The following is a 21956-nucleotide window of genomic DNA, read 5'->3' on the forward strand; positions in this document are numbered from 1 at the left end:
TGAAATGGCAGCAGGGGGGAAAGATTTCTAATTATGTAAGATTTTGATATTGAGGGTAATGCCATCATACTCCCCAGGGTGTTAAAAGTACACAGCCTCCCAAAATCCCCAAAGATAAGTTTATTAGATGCCTTTGATAATCATGTGTGAAAGACATTGCACATTCATCTGAGAAATGTAAAGTTTGGATATTAATGTAAAAGTGAATACAGGGCATTTGTTTATTTACATAGGAAAATCTGTTAAAGGCGATAAAAGTGTCAATTTCTAAAAGTAAAGGCAGGTGATAAGTAAGTGCAAGGAATAATCCTTGTAGCAAAATCTTTCAAGGGTATCTAGAATTTTTGTGCTTTATATATGGTACTTTCTTTTGGCAGAAATTGTGGTGGTCCTTTAAATCTCAGACTATGGCCATGCAAAACTGCTTTTAAGTCACATAATGGGTGCTCTGAGCCCCAGCCTGCACCGCAGATGTTGGTAGTGATACCATCACATCACCATGGATAGATGCAATCTCTGTGTCTTTTAATTAATGAATACCAGAAGGTTTTCCTGGGTTCAGTTTTAGTTTGGAGAATTGCAAAGAAGCAGTTATTCAAGCTTTTAAAACAAGAGTAGCAGATAAAGGAAAGAAAGTTAGCAAAAATATTTCATGAAGCCAGAAGGAAAATTCTGGACCATTCTTCCAGATGGTCCAGATGGAAGATGAATTCAGTGACTCTTTAGCTGGACAGAATTTAGGGAAGGGGGGAAACAAAACTTTCTTGTCTAATGGAATATGGAATATTTGCTTAGGTTTCATGATTGAAAAAGTAGAAATTAATCTAGACAGATTACAAAATACGTACATATATGATTTCACATTTAAAAAACTCTTCCTTTTTGTTTGGCTTAAAAATGGCAGTGTATGTTTTAAATAAGTTTTGGCTTTTCCAGTATTCTAAATGTGAAACTTGGAATAATTTTGTACATTCTTTTCTTAAAAGGGTCTACAGTAATTATACACTTACGAGTTAAATCACTGGATGTGATAATTAAATAGTATGCCAAATCTTTATGCAGCGTGCAAATGGACTTTGTATTAACCTATTAGAGATTTGGGAGTGGCACTCTCAAAGCATTTTTCAAAGGGAGAGTCATCTTAGTGTTTGATTTTTTTTTTTTTTTTTGCATATTGCAGATACCATCTATACTGATTGCATACTCAGCTTTTCCTCTACTGTTTTTTTTTTCTTTATTTTGCTTGTGTTCTGTATTACTTTGGGGTACTTCTGTGTCTGTTTTTCTTTATACTATTTAACTCCATCCATTCTTTTTCACTTTATTCAATTGAACCATATTAAGACTAATTAGTCTTGCTTTCTGGCTGTTACATAGTGAGAGATCATCATAATGTTACGAAATTCATATTTTGACATGTCCAGAAATATCTGAATCTGCTTCTCTTGAAGTCTGCTTTGCTCATTAAATGCTTTTGTGTATAAATTTTCCCCATTTTAGTAGCTTGGCGTTTTTCTAAACCTTTACAAAAAATTTTTGATTGCAGGGTTGTAAACATTAGCATATGCACTTCAGTTTAATCACAACTGAGATCTTTCAGGTCAGGAAAATAGTTTCTGTCTGCATGAACGTTTGGATTGTTGGGAATTTATGTTTGTGAGAATATTCTTTCTAGTAGAATGAGGGAAAAAGAAAACTACTGCCAACAAATATATAAAAACTGTATGATGTCTTTAAGAAAAATACCTCCTTTCTTGAGTTTAATAGATGAGTTAATTTACTTTTTATCTTGTTTAATGGTTTTGTGGAATGGGAAATTAGTGGCTTTGCAGATGAAAAATGTATGAGTTAGAAAATGCGTTCATCTTCTTAGCTATCATCTGTTCTGTTGACAAAAGGCACAGATGTGAAATTTATCTCAATAATTAGATTTATAATTATTATATCATTCTCAGATTGATAAACCTTGCTTTCTATTGCATGTGATTTCAAGCTACAGTTCATGCAACAGAAGTATGTTTGATCATTGAATGGCAATTGTAAACTTGAGACTGTGTTTCACGTATTTAATTTTATATTTTATAAAAAGCATATGGCAGAGAAATAAGCTGTAGTCAGAGAAGAATTTTGTAAATGACTCTACAGGGAAATGCTGGTCATTGCACGGAGCAGCAAACGTGCAAGCCTGAAAAGTATCCATGGTGTATTTTGTTTGAAAACTTCTGGTTTTGCCATTATCCGTTATGATCGTAGACATCCTGGACATGCCTACAAAAACAACAATAGCTCTGATTTTTAATAGGAAGCTGGGAAGTCAAGGAACTCAGTAGCAGAATCTCAAAACGCCCATATGTGGTATATGCTGTATTTCTGATGCTAATGTCTTTTTTCCTCTCTTTTTGCCCACAGCTGTAGAACAAGTAACAGGAAGAGTTTGATGGGCAGTGGCCAGTCTCCAGCTCTGCCTCGGCCTCATTCACCGCTCTCAGCTCATACAGGTGATTTTATAACTATGCTGCTACTACTATTATGAAATTCTTAGGGTGTCTCAATAACTGAAGGAAAACATTCTCTGTTTTTCTGGGAAACTATTCTTTTCACTGTTCATAATAGCAAAAAGTTGCATGTCATTCCAGATTTCTGGTTTACATTTAGATCCATAAATCCTATGTTATGATCAGGAGCAGTCCAAAAATATCATGGAGCTATTTTTTATTTCCTCACCTTGCATTCTGAGAGATTTTTTTCTTCTCCTGCCACAACTGCACTTCCTGTAGCTTGCACCATATAATGAAGGTAGTAGAGTCTGCACTACATTCTGTTCCTGGTACTTTTGCTCCCTAGGATTTATGGTGTGGGGCACTTGGCTGGTAGTTGCTGTGCTTCATTTTGCATGGCAATAAATTGGTGATAATTTTGTTTTCCTCCTAAAACACCTGAAACATTTAAAGCTTAAATGAATGTCCATAAAACAATACTATATTTATAATAATTGCCTTAATTTAAAAAAAGGAACATTTTTAGCTTATCGCCTCTTGTTTCCACAGAGGTTTATTGTCTTTTTATTTTTGGGGGTGCATTGGCTGTAATTACAGGCCATAGTGAAATCACCACGCTAATCCTTCTGTAATCAATGACACTGAATACTCTGGAGAACTGCTCTTAGGGAGGTGCAGAGCTTCACGTGAATTTTTGAAGTATATTGGGGTATCTCTAGTATTCTTGTGGAAGCAACATTGTTAGAGAAAATGTCATGGTGTTTTTCACTCTCAGAAGCAACTGTCACAGCTAGGAATCCAGGCAACATGAAAATTTGTGAAGGGTTCAAGGCAGCAGAGCATTTAAAACAAACAAAACATGGTGCAGACTGTTTCGAAACTGAAAAATTAAATGTTGGAATGTTTGGAATGCCGTTTTGGGTCTCCCAAATACAGAAATTTCCATTTGGAAGTGGAGATTGTGGTCACCATAAAAATGTTTGTGCTGTGTTGACTGGAGGAAAGCAGTAACATTGTTTGCTCTGGTATGACGGCTGCTGTAAATGACTATACCATGTGTTTGGAAATGGAAACCTTGGACCAGTTGGTCCAATTGGAAACCAGTGATGCCCAGTGAACTCAGAAGTATGGACTGACCAGCATGTGTTACTGGGTATATAGGTTGAGTATTTGATAAATGCTGGAAATTTCCTGTCTGGCAGTGGACTCAGGCTTTCAGCAAATTGCTTCATCTATTGAATTGATTTCTCAAACAATAAAAGAGAAATATTATTGCTGATGTCACAGCTATTGTCAAGTGGCTTTGAAGGTTGAAAACCAATTCTATAATTAAAAAGACAGATTAAGTGTAAGCAGTTCTTTTCCATAAACTCAGCAGTATGTGCTTTTGATTCAAAAATGTATTACAGAAATCTGACAACTTTTCCAGTTACAGGATACAGTAGGTTCTCTTAATTTGGATGCTTCCAAAGGCATATGTGCTAGGCACTTGAGCGACTAGTAAATCTCATCACATATATGAGATGAAAATTTGCATGTGCATGGGCTCTGTTATTAGCTTGCTACAGTGAATGGCTAATCATAGTAAATATTCACACAATCACTGGTTCCTAGCTCAGCTGGCTAGTGTGCCTAGACAAGTCTGTACATCAAATCCCTATGAATGTCACCCTAATCCACACAAATAAAAAAGGTGCAAATTTAATAAGTTGAAAATTTTCCTCTACATATGCAGTAGGAATTCAGTGTTTCAGGTGTTTATTGTCTATAGATCTATGGTAATGTCAGACTCGAGGGCTGGATTTACAGTGATCCTGTTAGTTCTGTGTTGTCAGAGCTGCCAGGTGTTAAACTGCCCTAGCTTCTGCACACTGAAATTGTCTCCCTGCTCTCTGTGGTGGCGTGTTCTGGCGGCCTGTTTCCTTGCACAGTGTGGTAGAGGGATGTGACAAGAGACTGTGTGTGCTTTACAGCTTGCTGGGTTTATTCTTCCTGGCCCGCCTTGGCTGAGAGGAATTACTCCAAGTCAGAGAGCCCTCCCTGACTCCACTGAGGGAACCTAGTGTAGCTCCTGTCCAGCTACAGATGATATTAGGGTCTTTTTTGAATGTAGATTCTCATAGAAAAGTTCTTTGGATTGGAAGTTTTTTCTTTACAGCCTGCTACTTTGCAGCCAGATCATCTGCCAAGGGCTTGTACCTCAAGCTTTAAGTCTCAGAGGGACTGAAGATGATCCTATGAAAACTTCACATATTTCTTACTAATGTTTGCTGTTGGAAGAGGAAACAATACAAGAGGGAGAGGCAAACAAAGAGTTTCAAGCCCTTGAGGAGCATGTAGCAAGCTGAATGTGCAGCAAAATATCAGTGCTTGCATTTACTGAAAACAGTTTTATTCATCAGACTATTTTTGGCTGAACTGTGGTAAAAACATGCGTTTTTGACAAATACGTTCCAGTGAGATTATGCAGAATTTGGAGGACATTGGAGAGCACATGCTCTAGAGAAGTTTTTCTTGTGTGTTGTTAGAGCTCTCTTTCATTCAAGCAAACTTCTCAAGTGAATGCAGGCTGAGGATCGGACTGTGTGCACGCTAACATCTGATGTAACTTTGTGCGACCATTGCACAATTTCTTGTCACTGAGTTGTCAAGGAAAATACTGATTCCTGCATCTGCCTTTTAAGGGACTCAGTCTAACTGATGAGAAAACTAGGAACATTAGCCATTGAGGACTTTCAGTATCACCCATCCTAGAAACCTTTAGCTTCCTCACCTTGTGTGTTAGGCTTTTTCTTCTACTGGATCACACTCCTGTACCCCCTACTCTCAGGTGCTCCATCCATCTCTGGGGAGAGCCTGTTGAAAAGAATTCCATTTATTGCTCTTTGTTTAAGTGGACTAGGTTTCTAACGTTTGTACCATCTTAGTTGCCAGCTGGGGTTAAAGCACAAGAAAGGGATGAAGACCCTGCCATAACAACTAGGTACCATGCAGCTGCTTACCCACTCATACCATCCCCCTACAGCCAGTGGAAAAATCAGACAAAAAAAATAAAACTTGTGAGTTAAGGTTGGCACAGTTTAATAATTGAAACAATCCCCCCCAACCAATATTACTTCTGAAGATAATAATAACAACAATAATAATTGTAATGAAAAGGAGAGAGTGGTGTATAATAACCAAGAGAAACAAGTGATGGCACAGCACAATTGCTCACCAGCTGCTGACCAATGCCCAGCCCACCAACAGCACCAGTCAGCCCCTCCTGGCCAGCTCCCCACAGTTTACATCCTGGACATGATGTTCTGTGGTATGAAACATCCCTTTGGCCTGTTCATCTCATGCTGAACCCAAAACATAGCACTGTACCAGTGACTAAGAAGAAAATTCTATGGCAGCTGAAATCCATATGCTCTTTGCTCTAGACTATTGAAGTTGAATGGAATCAAAATTGTCTTGAAAATCCACCCAGGATCAATTTCTTTTAGCTATCATCTTAATAGTCTTTAGTGTTATCCTTGGCTTTGTGTGCAGTCCTAATGAGATTGTTGGCATTGCTTGGGAATTCACTGCCCTACAGGCATCTGAAGTGAGTATTTCATTCTTCGTGAGGACACCCTTGGATTCCCTAATAACCTTTTCCCTTCAGTGTTAACTCATTGCTTGTTGAGAGCAAGCCAGATACATACTCAGTTACCTTTGTTTACATGACATACTTGAGATAGTTTTATTTGGACCACTGGTTAAAACTACTTGGGTTTTTTTTTCCCCCCAAGACCTCCCATCTCTGAGGACAGAAAAGTGCTGTGAGTCCTAGGTGTCAAATGTAGCAAAGTGAGTTAAGGAATCTCAAGGTGAAGTTCTCTTAGAGTGCACTTCATAAGCACTACTGCCAGTACCTGTGGCCTTGCTCAAGAATATTTTCATCTTTGGTATCTGCAGAGCAATCATTTAGAAGTCTGGCTGCACCTTTGGAAGCAATGTGCCATAACTTAAGATCTGCTGAAGAGCTCAGGTAGCTACTATTAAATAATAAACTGGATTTGAGTTAGCCAGAACAGTTTGGATGTGAATGGGATTGCTCTGTTTTAGAAGATGGGCATCTTGAATGTAGCCATACTTCTTCAATGTGCATTTTATACCCATGTTCTTCCTTATAGTCCTGTTTTTCATCCAGATGTAGTCTGAACTGGAGGTATCAGCTATTCTCTATTTTAGATAGATGTTTTTTGAGGGGTAGGACCAGTCGCCCAAGTTTAGGATAATTAATAATTGCCCCATATAACAAAGTCCACTACAGACATCTCAGGCAAATTACCCCTCACACTCTCCCTCCACAATTTTCATTGTTTGCTCTGGAGATAATAGAATATTTTTCCTACAAGGGAGTTTGCTGTTAATCTTTACCGATACAAGCTGATTTGGACAAACACTGAATACTTACATGGAACTTTTTAACAGTTAGCTGTACCATCCTAGTCCTACTCAGATTGATGTCAGGTGGGAGGGAGAAGCAGTGAGACAGCACCACACTGATGAAGTGAATAGATTGTGCAGAATGCAAGTACTGCATGAGTGGCACCTGTCAGGGAATGGGCAGATTTGTTTGTAAGCAACAGTGACCATAAAAGCTTGTGGGCTACACTAAAGAGTTATTAGAGCAGTAAGTAGTCCAAGGCATGGGAGCACACAGAGAGGTGTAGGGTCTGAGACTGAGGATGATAAACGGGATAGGAAAAAGACAGTGTGTACATCAGATTCTATATATCTCTGTTATGTATGTTAATTGCTAATAAAATATATGCAAGTCCATTTTCCTCTAAGCAGGACCTGTAGCTACTTGCAGAGATCATTTGTGTCTGGAAAGTCAGACTTCAGTTTGCAGATGAAGTCTCTTGCCATGCTTTATGTATACATGTAAAGATAACACGGTATCAGCTTTCACTATATAAACTGTTTCTGTTTCTTGCAGAAATAGGAGACATGCTAGGTAATAGCTTCAGGCTCAATTATTAGCAACTGTCTTAGGTTAGTTGTCTGGACATAATTTCCCTTTAGTGTTTGGGCTGGAAGGTGTTAAACCTGCTGAAAATTACCTCTGATTTTTCCATGAGCTGTTGAACATGGAGAACTGTGGGAAACTAAGAGTTGCAGCATTAGCTGGGATGGTACCTGGTGCCCATGTCATTAATGGGCTTTTCTAGCTGACTGTCTGATGCTGTGTAGGCAGGTCATCTGCACCACCCAGCCCGCTAAGTGAATGATTATAATCTCAGCAAGTCAGGGCATTCAGGTGTCCCCACCTCAGCAGTCACAGGAGCTTCTTCATGTGGGTGATACTAACCCCTAATGATTAATAATCACGTGTGGTGCTTTTTAACTGTATCTGCTGAAGGAGCAAGATTTAGCTGTTAGGAGCAGTGTCGTACATTTTATTTGTCTGTGTTTTAAGAATATTCCATATGGTGCCACTGAGGTGACTAGGACAAGAATTCTAAGATAAGTAAGAAATTGTTTAAGGATATAAAGAGGCTTGTGCTAAAATGAGAGATATTATAAAGTCGGAGTGGAGGTTATCAGTTGAATCATCAGGTTTTGTTTCTGTGTCCAAACATTTTATTCTTCTAAGTGACGTTGGGATAAAATTAATGTAGCTTATACGAATTTGGAAGACATTACTATGAAATAGCATTGGGTAACTGTTGGAGTGAATGATTGGAATAAAGTATGAAATTATATTGCAGTATGCAGCATTTTGTGCTGGAGGCTCCAAACCAGAAATGTCTATGATAAACTGTGAACTCAACTATTACAAAGAATTTAGGTAGGAATCTGACTGCATTTTCTGATCAAGATGATGTTTGCAAGGACCAGTCTAGTGCAGCTTTGAAAACGAAATCTCAGAAGATATATAAAGGAAGTAATTCTCAGTCTAATTTGGGAAGATTTCATGCCACTGTACAGCATCCTCATTAGATTTCATCAGGAATACTGCATATGTTTATTGTCATACATATTTACGTGGGACTGTGTGGGGAGACGGGCTGATGGGTTAGAATGTGGGAGATCCCTGTATAAGACTGAAAGATATTACGTGCTTTCCTTAGCAATGGAAGACTGGAAGAACCAGTCAGAGTTGCTTTTTCCTGTTTCTCCTTCATAGGGTAGAAAGAGAAACACATGCTGGCCAGATACACTGTAACATGAGGGATCTTAAAGAATTGTCCACCCAAGTATGGCAGGGACAAACGTGACTTTTTCTATGAGATTGGATAAATCTTTGAGTATAAGGCCCCAAACAACTCACTCATTGAAGTTTTAAATGGCTGATGGTTGTTCACAGGCCCCGAGTTGCATGCATGAGAGAAATGTCAACAAGATGTTCTCAAGAGGTCAAAACAACATAAAGAACTTCGCTGGCAACTTTAAAGTATCAGAGAACTGGGGCAAAAGGTTTAGTGCAACATTCAGTCAGCATAGAACACTTTTCAAAGTGTTAACTTGAGCAAACTTGAACTTATTAAACGCTAAGCCTATTTGATTTTAAGTTACTCAGAAATTCTAAGAAGAGGTGGTTAGAAGAAGGAGAAGGAGGGAAGGACAGAAAGACAACAGAAAAGCAACAAACACATAGAGTAACCAACTCCTGGGTTTCAGCATTGTTCAGACAGGACTTCCCCAAGGAGGTGGGGTTTAGACAATGTGATGGTCTCGTGTTCTGCCTTACATACCCCTGACCTTCCTGGGTTTTTTTCTGCAGGTGGGATTTCTGGTCATTTAGTCACTCAGAGCTGGGTTAGGGGCTCCAAGGTGGAGTGTGGGACATTGCCTCCACTGCACCAATGAGTGGCATCTGTGTTGGGCTGGGATACAGGCTCTAAGGGGCTGGGGGTCTACAGGGCAGGGCCCCTGTCAGGGTAAGGTCTGACCTGACCCTTTCCTCAGCACACGTGCCCCCCAAATGCCTCAAGACAATCTCAGTCTCTCACAATGGGATTACATGATGCAATTCCCTAAAGCAAAATTTAAGTTTCAAGGTTTTACTTCCACTTTTAATTCTATTTCTAGGATTTTTTCAGGCTTGTGTAGAACTTACTTTTCTAGGTGGACTCTGGTAGAGTAGTGGCTCGTCAAACTCTGCTCTCGCTGTGTCAGGGCTCACTGCTTGCATCAAATAATTCTGCTTGAGAGGTGTACTTTAGTTAGTAACGTTGTAGCGTAGTATTCAACAAAGCTATTTGCACCATATATTTTGAGGGAGAGAGAGCCTGTGCTTGTAAATTAATGTGGCCTATAGTGTGTTTTTGTGGAGAAGTGTGTAAATGCTAAAAGCTGGCATATAAAGCAAGGTTCTGAATGTCAGATTTTAAAAGAAAACTGAATGAAAATAATACAGTATAGCAATTACTCTGACTACTGTCACATGTAGAATTACAAAAAGAGATTTGTTAAAACAAACTTGATAAAAAAAAACCATTCTTGTAAATGGTTATGGAAATTTCAAATCATCTTCTACTAGTTTAAGGGCAGGAGGAGAAAATCTAAATTGTAAGTTACATGCAGATAGAAATTAAATCCTGTAAAAATAGCACTGTCAGTATTGAAATAGTGGTTGGAACATGTAGAGCTTTCTTGCAGATGGATTTAAAGATCATACAGACCTTCCTTGCCATAGCTGGGAAAAGTTATTCACTGGTTTCAGGTATAGTTAGTCCAGATGTTTAAATAGCCTGAGCTCCTCACATAAGTTGAACCTTTTTGAAAAGCACCTGCAGAAGTACTCAGAGTGATTCTACTGCCCAGCTTTATGTTCTGCTGACTGCTGTTTGTTATGGTAAGAAAGTCAGACCTGTAACTGCAGGTGGGTGATGTCTTGTGTTCAGTTCACAGTCTGGGTTCATCACCATGTAAACTGGAAGAGTGGGACATATGACCCATTGTTATATTGTATTAATGGGGCACTGATGCACTGTGGTTCATTTTAAAAAAATTCAAACTGGATTTGTCTTTGATCCATCAGGAGTTTGGGATAACAATTATCATTAATCTCCATACTACAGAAAGTCATCAAATTTGAAACTCCTAATTTTGTAAGTAGACAGCTATTAAAACATTAATAATATATAGTGATCGTAATATGCTTTTTAAAAAAGATTTGAAACATCTTCCCTCAGTGGTATAGACAGGATTTCTTGAAGCTACTTGCATAACAGTCACAGTTTAATTGTCTTGGTTCAGTTTCTTTAACAATAGGTGCTTGCAAAATGAGTTGCCCTGTGTTGTCATGAAGCAGAGTATTGTTTTGTTATGTTGATTGCCTATTCATTGTGTCTCCCAGAGGATGCTGGAGGTAATTACCTAACGTCTGACCACCAGTGCAGTTTACTTTACCAGATCAGACACTTGGGCAGTAATCTCAGTGACACAGAGATACTGTAGGACTGAAACAACAGAATACAAGCAGATTTCAAAGTGCAGCGGGCTTTGACTCATTAGCAAGCGCTGTGCATATGGAGAGAGTTAACTGGCCCTGGGTTTTGTTTGAAAGTCTCCCAGGTATTGACTTGCAGATGGGTGGATGAACGCTGTGATGGATGAAGGTCACTTGTAGGACTCTCATTCTAACCTGTCTTGCTCCTCTGCAACACTACACCTTAAACCTGTAATAGCACTAGCTGTTCTCCAGTCATTTTGGGATTGTATTTTTCATTCTTTGTTTCCAGATCTATCTGAGTTCTTACGACTTCTAGATAAACCTTCAGGATTTAGTATCCAGGTAGCATGTGTATGGCGTCACCAGTCTTGTTATTTTAAAAGCTGATTTGCTATTGAAAGTAATGCTTGCAAGCTGATTTTCCTAATAACAGGATCTGATGCTCTTCCTGAGTAAGACTTTGACTTCTTCAGACTTTGTCTGTAAGGAAGTGATCTATGTTGATTCTAGCAACATAGTTTGCAGCATTGTGTCTCCACAAATCCAAATCCACACCAATAGCCATAAAATTGCTGCGTTATTTAATCGTATTATTTCTTCTTTATTTTTTGCATATATTTTAACTCATGGACAGTAAAGCATGGCCTTGATGCATGTTAAAAATATGTTTAAAAACTTCAGCTAACAAAAAAAAAAAAAAAAAAAAAAGAAATTGGTTTACAAAGCCCCATACTCTGATTTTTAGACTTGCTTCCTGTCAAAGGCTGTTTCTGTCTCACTATGTTAAGGCTAATTCTGTGCTCTTCAGCCAGAGTTCTAGGTAGCTTCTTTGTCTTTTTAACTTAGCCAAGTCCACAACACACTCCAAATTACAGCAAATTTTTTTTCTAGTGCAGCAGTTAAAGTTTGTGGTGACCATGTTTCATCTGCACAATGTTACAAATATATCTATATCTATTTTAATTTAGCTTTGTTAAATAAGTTCTGTTAGCAGAAAAAGAAATACAGTTCACTGTTAAATTGAATGAACGGTTGCTCATCAGTAATTTCATGTTTACAGTTGATGCAGGATAAGAATAAATTTTGTTAGTCTCCACGTAAAGATTGGAATTCGTGGCTTCAGATTCCCTCTGCTCCAGCCCATTCAGGGAACAAAAATCTTTGCCACCTTGAAACTATTGAGGCCTCTCAGTAGTGTCTGAAGGGTAATGAAGAAGCTGAGGTCTTGGTGATGGAGAGAATGTAGGAAGGACATAATTTGGCCATGATAGATTAATTGGCATCACTATGATAAATACAGTGTTAATTCAAGCATTTGAATAGCAGTCAGGGCCTTGAAGCTCTTTAAGGACTCAGTCTGTTGTGCTGGCCTTTTCATGCATAGATGGTAGTTTTCCCCTCAAAAATTCGATGTTGTTTCTTGCTGGCTACCTCGGAGCTATTTTTTTATCAATTGTTTTTGTTGCAGTCTCATTTATGTCCAAAATTAAAATGCTACAACAAATGCATTTTTTTTTTCTATTTTTATGTATTGCTGCTGCAGTCATTTTAAAGAGACGTTTAGGGGGATTAATTGTTACATGTATGTCAATGCCACTTTAAATTGGATCCTTTTGGCTTTTTGGGGAGGGAGATTTGGGGATTTTTTTGAGGAGAGCTTGTTTGGGTTTTTTTGTCTGGGTTTTTTCCTGTGTGTGTCTAGTTGGCTGGGGGTTATTTTGAAGGGGTTTTGGGTTATTTTAGAGGTCGCTTTTATTCCTTCTGATGGAAGGCATACAGTTTCTCTCCTAATTGTGCATAGTGACGGGTGGCAGAAGCAGCTCTCAGCAGCTGCTGCCTTTCTGCACTCACGCTGGCCCACAGGAGGCCAGGTGTTCTAATAGGAAAGACTAACAAACCCCAAAGCTGAAACCTCTTCACAAAATGCAGTAAAAAAAAAAAAAGAAAAAAAAAGAAAAAAAAAAAGTTCAGTTCAGAGTGCTTTGTATGCTTGTTTGTTTTGGAGGTAGAAAAAATGAGCAGTGAAAAAAAAATGCAATAAATCCTGTGGAAATGCTGTAGAGATTTTGTATAAGGGCTATATCTATTTGATAGTGATTTTTCTGTCTTTCAGTATTTTGTACGATTAAAAAAACCAGCCTTTTTTTTCTGACATTGAAAATATGTTCTTTCAAGCTAATGTACTGGTTTCTTTAAACATTAATTATCAAATTGTTTAGAGAATTTTCAGATTAAAACGCTAAATGAACAGTTCTCTATGACTTACAAAATCCAGTCACTAATTCAGTACAAATGAAACATGATTCAAAATAAGTTTCTGTTTCAGAATTTATTTTCAGAGAGACTGAGAGAAGAAATTCTGAAATGCATTTCTAACCTGCTGGAAATGCATGCATTACTATGTCTGAATGTTTTTAATGGCTTCCCTTCACCCCACCATCTAATAATTTTTTTGTGTATCATCTCCCACAGGAAACAGTCCTCAAGATAGCCCTAGGAATTTCTCTCCCAGTGCCTCAGCCCACTTTTCTTTTGCACGAAGGTAAGAAGTTGTTTGTAGTATTCAACACACATTTTGCATAGAGGAAAGGTTGCTGGATGCAGGTACATAAGGTGGTTGCAAATACATCTGTCAGGTCTGTCACTTAGAATAATAAATATTAGCTCTCTTGTATAAACCCTTTTAAATCTCAGTGGCAAGAAATTACTGATTGTGTGATGCAATGCAAGCATATCTTCTTGAATTTGAAAAAATGGATTAATGCTTTAATTGTAATGATAGTAATTCAGACATTATTGTCATACCTACTGAGATATGGGGAAGTTACAAACTACTTGAAGGTTTCTACATATAAGATGTGCATTGCTTATAAGATTACTCTTAATACAGGTCCTAATTTTACTGATAGCAGCAATACCATTACCATACCTTGAATACCTGTACCAATATCTGCAGAACAGTCAGCATTGTCACAGGAGTGCTGTGGGGATTAGTTAATGTTAGAATTTTCGAAATCTGAAGTGAATGTGGAGTGATCTGTGAAGTAAATTATTGTTAAATGAACCATAACCAAAGTTGCTAGCATGTCATGGGAGACTGCCTGTTTGTGCCAGTGTGGTTCCCCGTCACTTAAGACATTGTCGCCCTGCTTCAAATTATGTGTTCGTTAACTCTTCAGTCTGTGAAGGTAGGCAGAGTTCATATGTTTACCTGGGAGTGTGTATATATGTATATATATATTTATATATATATATATACACACATTAAATTGGAATGCTTAAGTGGTGTCAGGCATGTAACTGTTTGGTTTGCACTGAGCTATAACTTGCCTGAAAAAGTTTTAGTTACTTTTTTGGGGAGATCAGTAAAATAGCACACACAAATTCTCAACAGTAAGTGCAAAGAAATGTCTTAACTGGTTGTTTTTTTTTTTTTTTAAAGCTCCAGGGGGTGAAAACTTACATCGTTTTTTAATCTGAATATAATTCATTTGCAACAGTAGATTTTGCCAATCTTTCTAATAGTTTATGATGCTACTTTTTAAATTATCTTAAGAAAGTTGAGTATTTCTTTTGAATCTACTTCCCTCTTGATAGTTTTCCTTCTGTCAGAGATACCATCTCTTCGGAGATTACATTTGTTGGTGAGCATATTTTTAGAAAGATTCATTAAATCCAGAAATAGGTTATAACGGAAAAAGCAGATGTGAAAGATCCAGCATTGCTTAGAAATACAGCAGTCGGGAAATGGTTTTGCTTCTCCACCCATAATCAACAGAAAGTTTAAAAACATACTTTTGCAAACCTTAAAATTCAGAATTAATGAAAAAGAAGGATTTATTTTCCAGTGTTTCATTTGGATTTTGACCTCTCTAGAGCCTTGTAATGAGCTTTAAATAGATTCTTTAACTGAAGGAAATTTCTCCGATTTAAAAATATCTCACGATTTCAGTAGGATTCAAGAAACATTTAGAGCAATTTTCTGTGGAAACTGATTATTTTTTCTGTGTTTATATTGAAAATGCTTGGCGACAGTGAAGTTTAAACGTGGATTAATGCAATTTTTTCTTGGAAATTTGGTATGTCTGTTGTGGTTGTTTTCATATAAGCTATAGTGGGATGAATTTTCATAGTAAAATACACTGTGGTTAATGAGAGCAGACTTCTGGCTTTATGCCTTTTCTGTTATATTTTGTAAATTTAATGGATATACAAAGGGAAGAACAAGAGTGATAGAGCAGGTTGGAGCAGGGGCAATGGTATAGGGGTATGGATATTCCCTTTTCATCTGCTCCCAGCCAGTCAGTGGGGATACCAGAAAGCTGGGACAGTGTGGGGAAGGGAGAGAGAGAGGCAAAGGAAATTATTTGAAGCCTCCTGTGAAGCTGCTTCCTTAGTGTAGCCGCTTCTCCTCAGGCGCTGGCCATGCCGTGCAGCAGCCACAGCAAAGGGAGCTGCCTCAGGGAGGTGCCTGTGCTGTGCTGCCAGCCCTGGGCAGGGCTGGGGGTGGCCTTCCCCAGCACCAAGCTGGACGGTCACCTTCCTCTGCCCATGCCTGGTGGGGTGGGCAGTGCCCAGGAACAGCCTGTGCCTCTGGAAGTCAGCACTTCTGCCATATGTACAATTCCAGCATCTACGAACTCATGGGTAGGTGACAGACTGCACTTCTAGAGCTGCTGGAAAGTCAGTAAAACCTTACTTTAGGACAGAGGCAGGTGGTGTATCAATAGTCCAGGAGGAAATGCTGTAGGGGCTTGGCCCCCCGTTTTCCAATAATTCCTTATGAATGCCTCCTGTACTACCACCTTTGCCTCCCAGGTAACTTTCTGTGACAGCCTATCTGTACCCTTGACAGCCTTTCTGTGTAATTCAGTTACCTTCTTCACTGTGAGTTACTCAATTAAAACACACTTTCTTTCTCACAGATGCAGACAGAATACATGGGTCTCGCCCATGTTTAAATACTGCCTAAGTTCTTCTTTCAGTTGTGAACAGCTAAGCCAAATGAAGAGAAAACTGCTTTTAGAATGGTGCTTTCATCTGGAGGTATCTTACTTAACCTGGGTGAAGAAGAGAATGTAAAAAAATGAATTCAGAAGAAGATTATAGCGGAGGTGGAAGTTTTTTTCAGAGTATTTGACACAATTTGCAATCTCTAGCACATGTGCTCTTCATATTTTAATACTACTGATGAACTGTAGTTCCTTTTCTCACACTTCATGTGTACAACGTCCCAGAGTTTTGATTGTAGTTTGTGGATGGATAAATGGATATATTAGACAGAAGCAAGGGGCTTTTTAGACTATTAGCTTGAAGGAAGGGACTTCGTAAACCTCTTCATCAATAGGTTTAAGATTCTGATTTGACATAACTTAAGTTCCTCAAAATTACTCTTCAATTAATCTTCAGTTCTTCAGAATTCCACTTTTTTTGGTCAAACATGGGAGATAATCTTTGTAAAACAGCTCTTCAATTCTCCTTTTCTGCTCTTTCATACCATTTGTAATAAAATCTTGTCTTGTTTTGTTATTTATATATTGTTTTGCCTTTTTTAACACATTTGATTCAATTGTATTGCAGTCATGGGCATCGAAATGACAGGTAAATTCTACCTTTTCAGAAAGCCAAACATTTCTCTCATGGTTGGTTTTTAGTTTGCCACTTTGAATGTTGAAATTCCATGTTGTCTTTGTATAGATCACATCAGACAATGAAGAACTTAAATCGGGTTTTGGCTATAATTTGTGTATTTATTAAGGTTTTTTTTCTGAGTGAGCATGATTTTTTTCTGAAGATTTGTTTTTACCTGATTTATGTATGTAGCATTTAACATTTTGGTTTGATTTTACCTAATCATTACCTAATCAGCCTGCTAGTTTGCTGATACCTCTGCTGATGCCACTGGAGAATGCACTACCCTGTTATGTCAGTCAGAGACTGTGATAGTTATGTTGTGGCTCAGAGCACTGTGGTCTGCATTTGTTCACAAATTTTTTAATTTGCTTCTCAGTAATTTTCATGTGATGGACCTAAAAGTTGCAAACTTCCTGTCTGTTTCTGTTTCTGTTTGATAGCAGATCTGTGAAGCTGTTCATTCTCTTTGTGGCTGTTTCATCTCACAGATTTTTAACCATAAAGAAAAACACAGTAAAAAGAATATGTCCTTGGTGAATGCTTGTTTATTGTGGTCCCCTGTGAAAGTATACTTTTTGTTAAAGCCCCTGTATGTATCATGCTTTTGGGATGCAGTTTTACGCAGTAATACTTGAGCAGATGTTGCTGCATTAGGATACTGCGGCATTCATTTGACTGACTTCCATTTCATAACTTTCAGGACTGATGGCCGCCGCTGGTCTTTGGCTTCTCTCCCTTCTTCTGGCTATGGTACAAATACACCCAGCTCAACTGTTTCTGTAAGTATCCATTGTGCTGTGCTGATACATCTCTTTCACAGGCTTTAGCTTTCTCAAATGTAACATGCTTCTCTTAGGAGAAGAGTGTGTAGATTTTGTTGTGTTTGATAGACTTGTAACTAGCATGTGATAGGAAACTGCTTTGCTTCCTGGAAATAAAAGCTAACTTACACATTGTGTGCTTTGCTTAGAGATACTTTCTGATAGTGAGTAGTGTTTAACTGCCCCCTTTTGATCTGCCTTATTTTAATCACATAGTAGTTAGGTATCAAGTTTTAAGTGAGGCTGCCTTGATAAGGAGAAGAAAGAGAAACTGTCTATGACATGATTCATCTGTCCGGGGTTAGACTGCTGTCTTAGGATGAGATGAATCACACATTTGCCTTTCTTCTCCTTTGGCAATTGTGAGATGTTAGTGTGTGATAATAAGTTAGATACCTAGCATTTTAGATATAATCAGAAGGAATCCTTTGGGATGCATAATAGAATAAGTTTAACTTACTAATTTTTTTCCTTTTCGACCAGTTGTTTCAATGTGATTGTGGTGGTTTTAAAAGCAGCTGGAAATTAAACTCTAAATAAGCCACCCCCCTTTTCCCTGCCCCACTCCAGTGAGAGAGGGATAAAGGCACAGACTATGAGTTGAGATAACAACATGTGGAAAGCCAGCAGCTGAGGAATAAGAAATGCACAGCAATGGCAACAATATTGATAACAAAACTTACAAAAGAGAAGGTGCTTTTACACACAAAAGGTGTTCAGCACCTCAGCCTAGTTCTGTGTGGCTGCTGACACAAAGACAAGGAGGCATTTGCTCTCTGTGGCTTGCATTTCCCATCCCTGAGGCCAAAAATGGAACAATGAGAGACAAATTCCCAAAAAAGCTGGATTGTCCATGTTGTTGCTGTCTACCACCAGACCACTGGGCTCAGCTGTGGCTGTCAATATTTGGCTGGGCTGGGCCCCCTTCAGGCTCACTTCTGCCGGTCTTGTGTCAGCCCCCTGCCATACGTGTACATCTTGTGTGCCATGGCAGTGCCATGGATCCTGCTCCAAGATTTGGGAGCTGGCCATGGGAGAAATACCAGCCTCTACTTTGTACATCTGCACATTCTGTACCGCAGAGGAACGACCGTCTGACCTTACAGCCTAGAGCAAAGCTCTTGGTTGTGGTAGTCACACCTGAGAGGCTGTGGAGATAGAGTTGTAGAGAAAGCCTGCTTTGGAAATGGCAAAGACATTGTGGTTGACATTGTGACAGAGCACCTCACTGCAGCAAAAGGTTTGGTCTGTGTAGATCCAACTGTGGCTCTTCAATGTTTTATGCCTTATATGCATATATAGGGTGTTTTACCTTTTATGAATGACACATTTGACTGAATGGGTGATAGCTGATTTTTTAAGCTGTTTCTTTGACAATTGAAGTAGGTTTTCTCTTCCCACTTGTAGTGGGCTTGTTGGGTTTGTCTTGTGAAACAGTTGAGTTCCACATTCTGTACAATGATGAAATATGACCATTTTATCTTGCGATCAACTCTTACTTTATTTCTGTCCACAAAGACTTCTGGAAGGACAATTCTGTCTGTCTTAAACCATGTTGAGTAATTTTGTGTATCTTAAGAACTTTTTTTCTAAAGCACTAATTTTGCTTTCCTCTAAAGCACCTCTGCTTTCTTTTCTGTGTAGATACTATTTTTGCCAAGTAAATTCCTCGGTTTCATGTTAATTCCATAAGCATTTTTGTTAGAGCATGTTTCTATACCTCTTACTGGAACTAGATCAGATATGCTGTGCTCTTCACCTAAAATATATTGACATAAAGGAGTATATATCAGATAAAAGTAATTGCCATAGAAACACCGTCACTGTTGCAAGAAACAGGCTTGTGCTAGAACAGAGATTAAAAGCTGTGTCAAAAACAGATCAAAACACAGTTGTAATTTACTGTCCATATTAATTTCTTTGATGTATTCAATTTTAAAATAGTCATTTTAATTCATATACTTTTTTTGCGCTTAAGTTCACTAGCTGTTGTAGGCATCCTGGAATGTGGAGCAGTTTTACGTGGTATTTGCATATGCTGTCCATGCATTTATGGACTTAAACGTCTCAACTTTTGTAATAGATCATTGTTGACCTATCCCATGATTATTTCATACTAGAATGTACAAATACTAAAATACATACAGCTTCCCTACCATTGAGTAAACAGTTTCTTACTTGTAGAAGTAAACCTGGTTTACCCAATAAATACATTTTAATTTTGTTGAAGAAAGCAGTGGTAGAGAATTCATGCTGTTAATATCTATGGTGTCCCACCCTTAAGAGTAAGGGAGCACCCAAGATTGGTAAATACTTGTGGTTGAAAGAAATGACAGAAGTCAGATGATCCACAAAAACTCACTAAGTTTTATTTGTAAATTACACACTTGGCATAGAAACTGGTATGTTAGTTTCTGCTATGTAAGTGTGTCAGTGGGTTTTGCATAAAGGGATGGGCTGAGAAGGAAAGAAAAAAAAGAAAACAAAAAAAAAAAAAGGTCAGGGCTGGGGGAGGAAGAGATCTCCAGTCCTGGTTCCAGCATTAGCCCAGCTGCAGGGGTGTCTAGGGTCCTGGAAGTGCCCGCGGCTTGTGGGGGGAGTACAGTTTTGTAGAGAAGCTGTTGTCACCCTGAAGGTGAGCTTCTCACTTTCTATGCAGATTAGTTATCACTCACAGTCCATTCTTCCAGGTCCTTGCGGAAGTGGGTCAGAGGACTTCAGGGGTCTTTGGCAGTCTTGATTCCCCCCCACTCTACAGTTCATGCCTGCTTCTCCACCTCATTTCTCTGTTTGTGCTGTACTGAGCTGTGCTTATCTCCAGGAGGTAAATCAAAGACCTTTGTCCCAGAAAAGAGCTGTCCTACCTCTGTATGGCCCCTTGTCCAGTCACATCTTGTTCTTTCTCACAGTGTTACTGCCAACAGTCCTTGGCTGTTGTTCCCAACAGTCCTTGGCTGGTGCCACAGCCACCCTGATATTGGTGTGTGAGACAAACACATTAGCCTTTATTGTCTTGGCTTCTGCAGTATCTCTTAGTTTCTTTTTTCTGTTTTGCCTAAGAATTTGCTACTGCTGATAAGGCCTGCAAGAGCACTTGGATATCCTTTCAATTCTAAATCTAGCTGCTATTTCTTCACTTCTTAGAGATGTTTTTTCACTTTCTTCTTTTACCCCTTGGATAATGTATGTGAATCACAAAAACAAAACCAGAAGTGTACCCATCTAATTGATTTCATGTGCTTTTTCAGAATTTGAAAGAGCTAGCACAGTTCAGCCTTCTCCTTCACATTATTACTAGTTCGTAGAGGAAATAAGAGACCAGTTTGTACAACACCATAAATGTACAGATGGAACACTCCCTTATCAGTGATGAACAAATAAAATTTACATTAGTCTAGACATGTATCAACCAGCGAGCAGGAACGGTTTTTACACATCACAATAGAGCACAACTTTGGTCTTCACAAGCACCTGAAAGTCAAAGCAGGGGACAAAGTGCCTGTAGTTACCACAGTTATGCTGAGGTGAACATAGCTCACCATTTCTTGTTACCCTGGGGTTTTTTTTGTTTGTTTGTATTTTATTATTGAAAATGATGAGATGGATAGAATTACCTATTTAAAAGAAGCTTGTGTGTTTAGAAGTGGTGCAAGTACCACATATACCAGTTCTCACAACAAAATCAAAATCTGTTCTGCTTGATTATTCAGTTGAAAAGAAGCTCTTGGTGTGTCTTACTCTAGCAGAGTTGGATCGAATCTTGGCAGCTAGAACATGCAGTTGAGATGATTGTGTCTTCCAGGAGAGCAAGCCTTATAAAAGTGATGAAGTGAGACAATACACAGATGTGTGTTTTTCAGATCTGCATTTCTGTGTCAGAAGATCATCTGTGTTTCCATAATGCACTACAGTGAACATATTAAAAATATTTTAACTCTTGTGTGATTTTTGGAGCATTTAGTGTAGAATGCCAGGAGAACTATTTTGTTTCAGAGTTTCACTGTAAGAATTTGCATTTGTACTAAAATCAGAATTCAGATCACCACAAAAAAGTACTTTGTGCCTTTGATGATCCTAATACAACTAAGAGTGGTTAGAAATAGGAAGATCCTCACTTTAGTCGTGTTGGATCTAAACTCTGACACCTTATTATGAGAAGAAGTGTGGTATGAGTTATATTCCCACTGATCTTCCCATAAACCCCTGATACCAAAGAGATAGAGAATTATTTTAGAGGACTAGCCACCTGTGATACTCTGTATTGGGAAACTCCCCTGTGCTAGAGTATCTTTTATTTTTACACAGCATGGCTGAGGGAAATAAACCATGAGGTTAACTGCAGCCAGCTGCTATAGTGTGAGATAAGAAAGAATTTACCTATGCTGTCTGCTGAATTATGCATGGTAATGTGCTAAGGCAGAATTCCATGTATGAGTTACTGTAACTCAGCAAGTTACTACTTATCATCTAAGCTGTGGTAAGTTCTGTGTGCATGCCTCTTAGCCTGCAGCAAAGCGAGGTAACACAGTCTCACAAACTGCAGCTTGTTCTGATGTGGTGCAGCATTCC

The 21956-nt window shown here is 38.6% G+C and overlaps 1 protein-coding gene across 2 annotated transcripts in view; it reads left to right on the plus strand.

Annotated features, from left to right (window-relative positions):
• MAST4 (microtubule associated serine/threonine kinase family member 4) overlaps positions 1-21956 on the plus strand; it is a 198992-nt gene that overhangs the window by 123550 nt on the left and 53486 nt on the right. For both annotated transcript variants that reach the window (XM_066339021.1, XM_066339020.1), the window contains 3 exons: positions 2410-2498; positions 13405-13474; positions 17267-17345. In XM_066339021.1, the coding sequence (XP_066195118.1) occupies positions 2410-2498; positions 13405-13474; positions 17267-17345 (238 nt within the window). The remainder of the gene's footprint in view (positions 1-2409; positions 2499-13404; positions 13475-17266; positions 17346-21956) is intronic.

Source organism: Sylvia atricapilla, chromosome Z (genome assembly GCF_009819655.1).
Source record: "Sylvia atricapilla isolate bSylAtr1 chromosome Z, bSylAtr1.pri, whole genome shotgun sequence".
In the NCBI taxonomy this organism is placed as follows: domain Eukaryota; kingdom Metazoa; phylum Chordata; class Aves; order Passeriformes; family Sylviidae; genus Sylvia; species Sylvia atricapilla.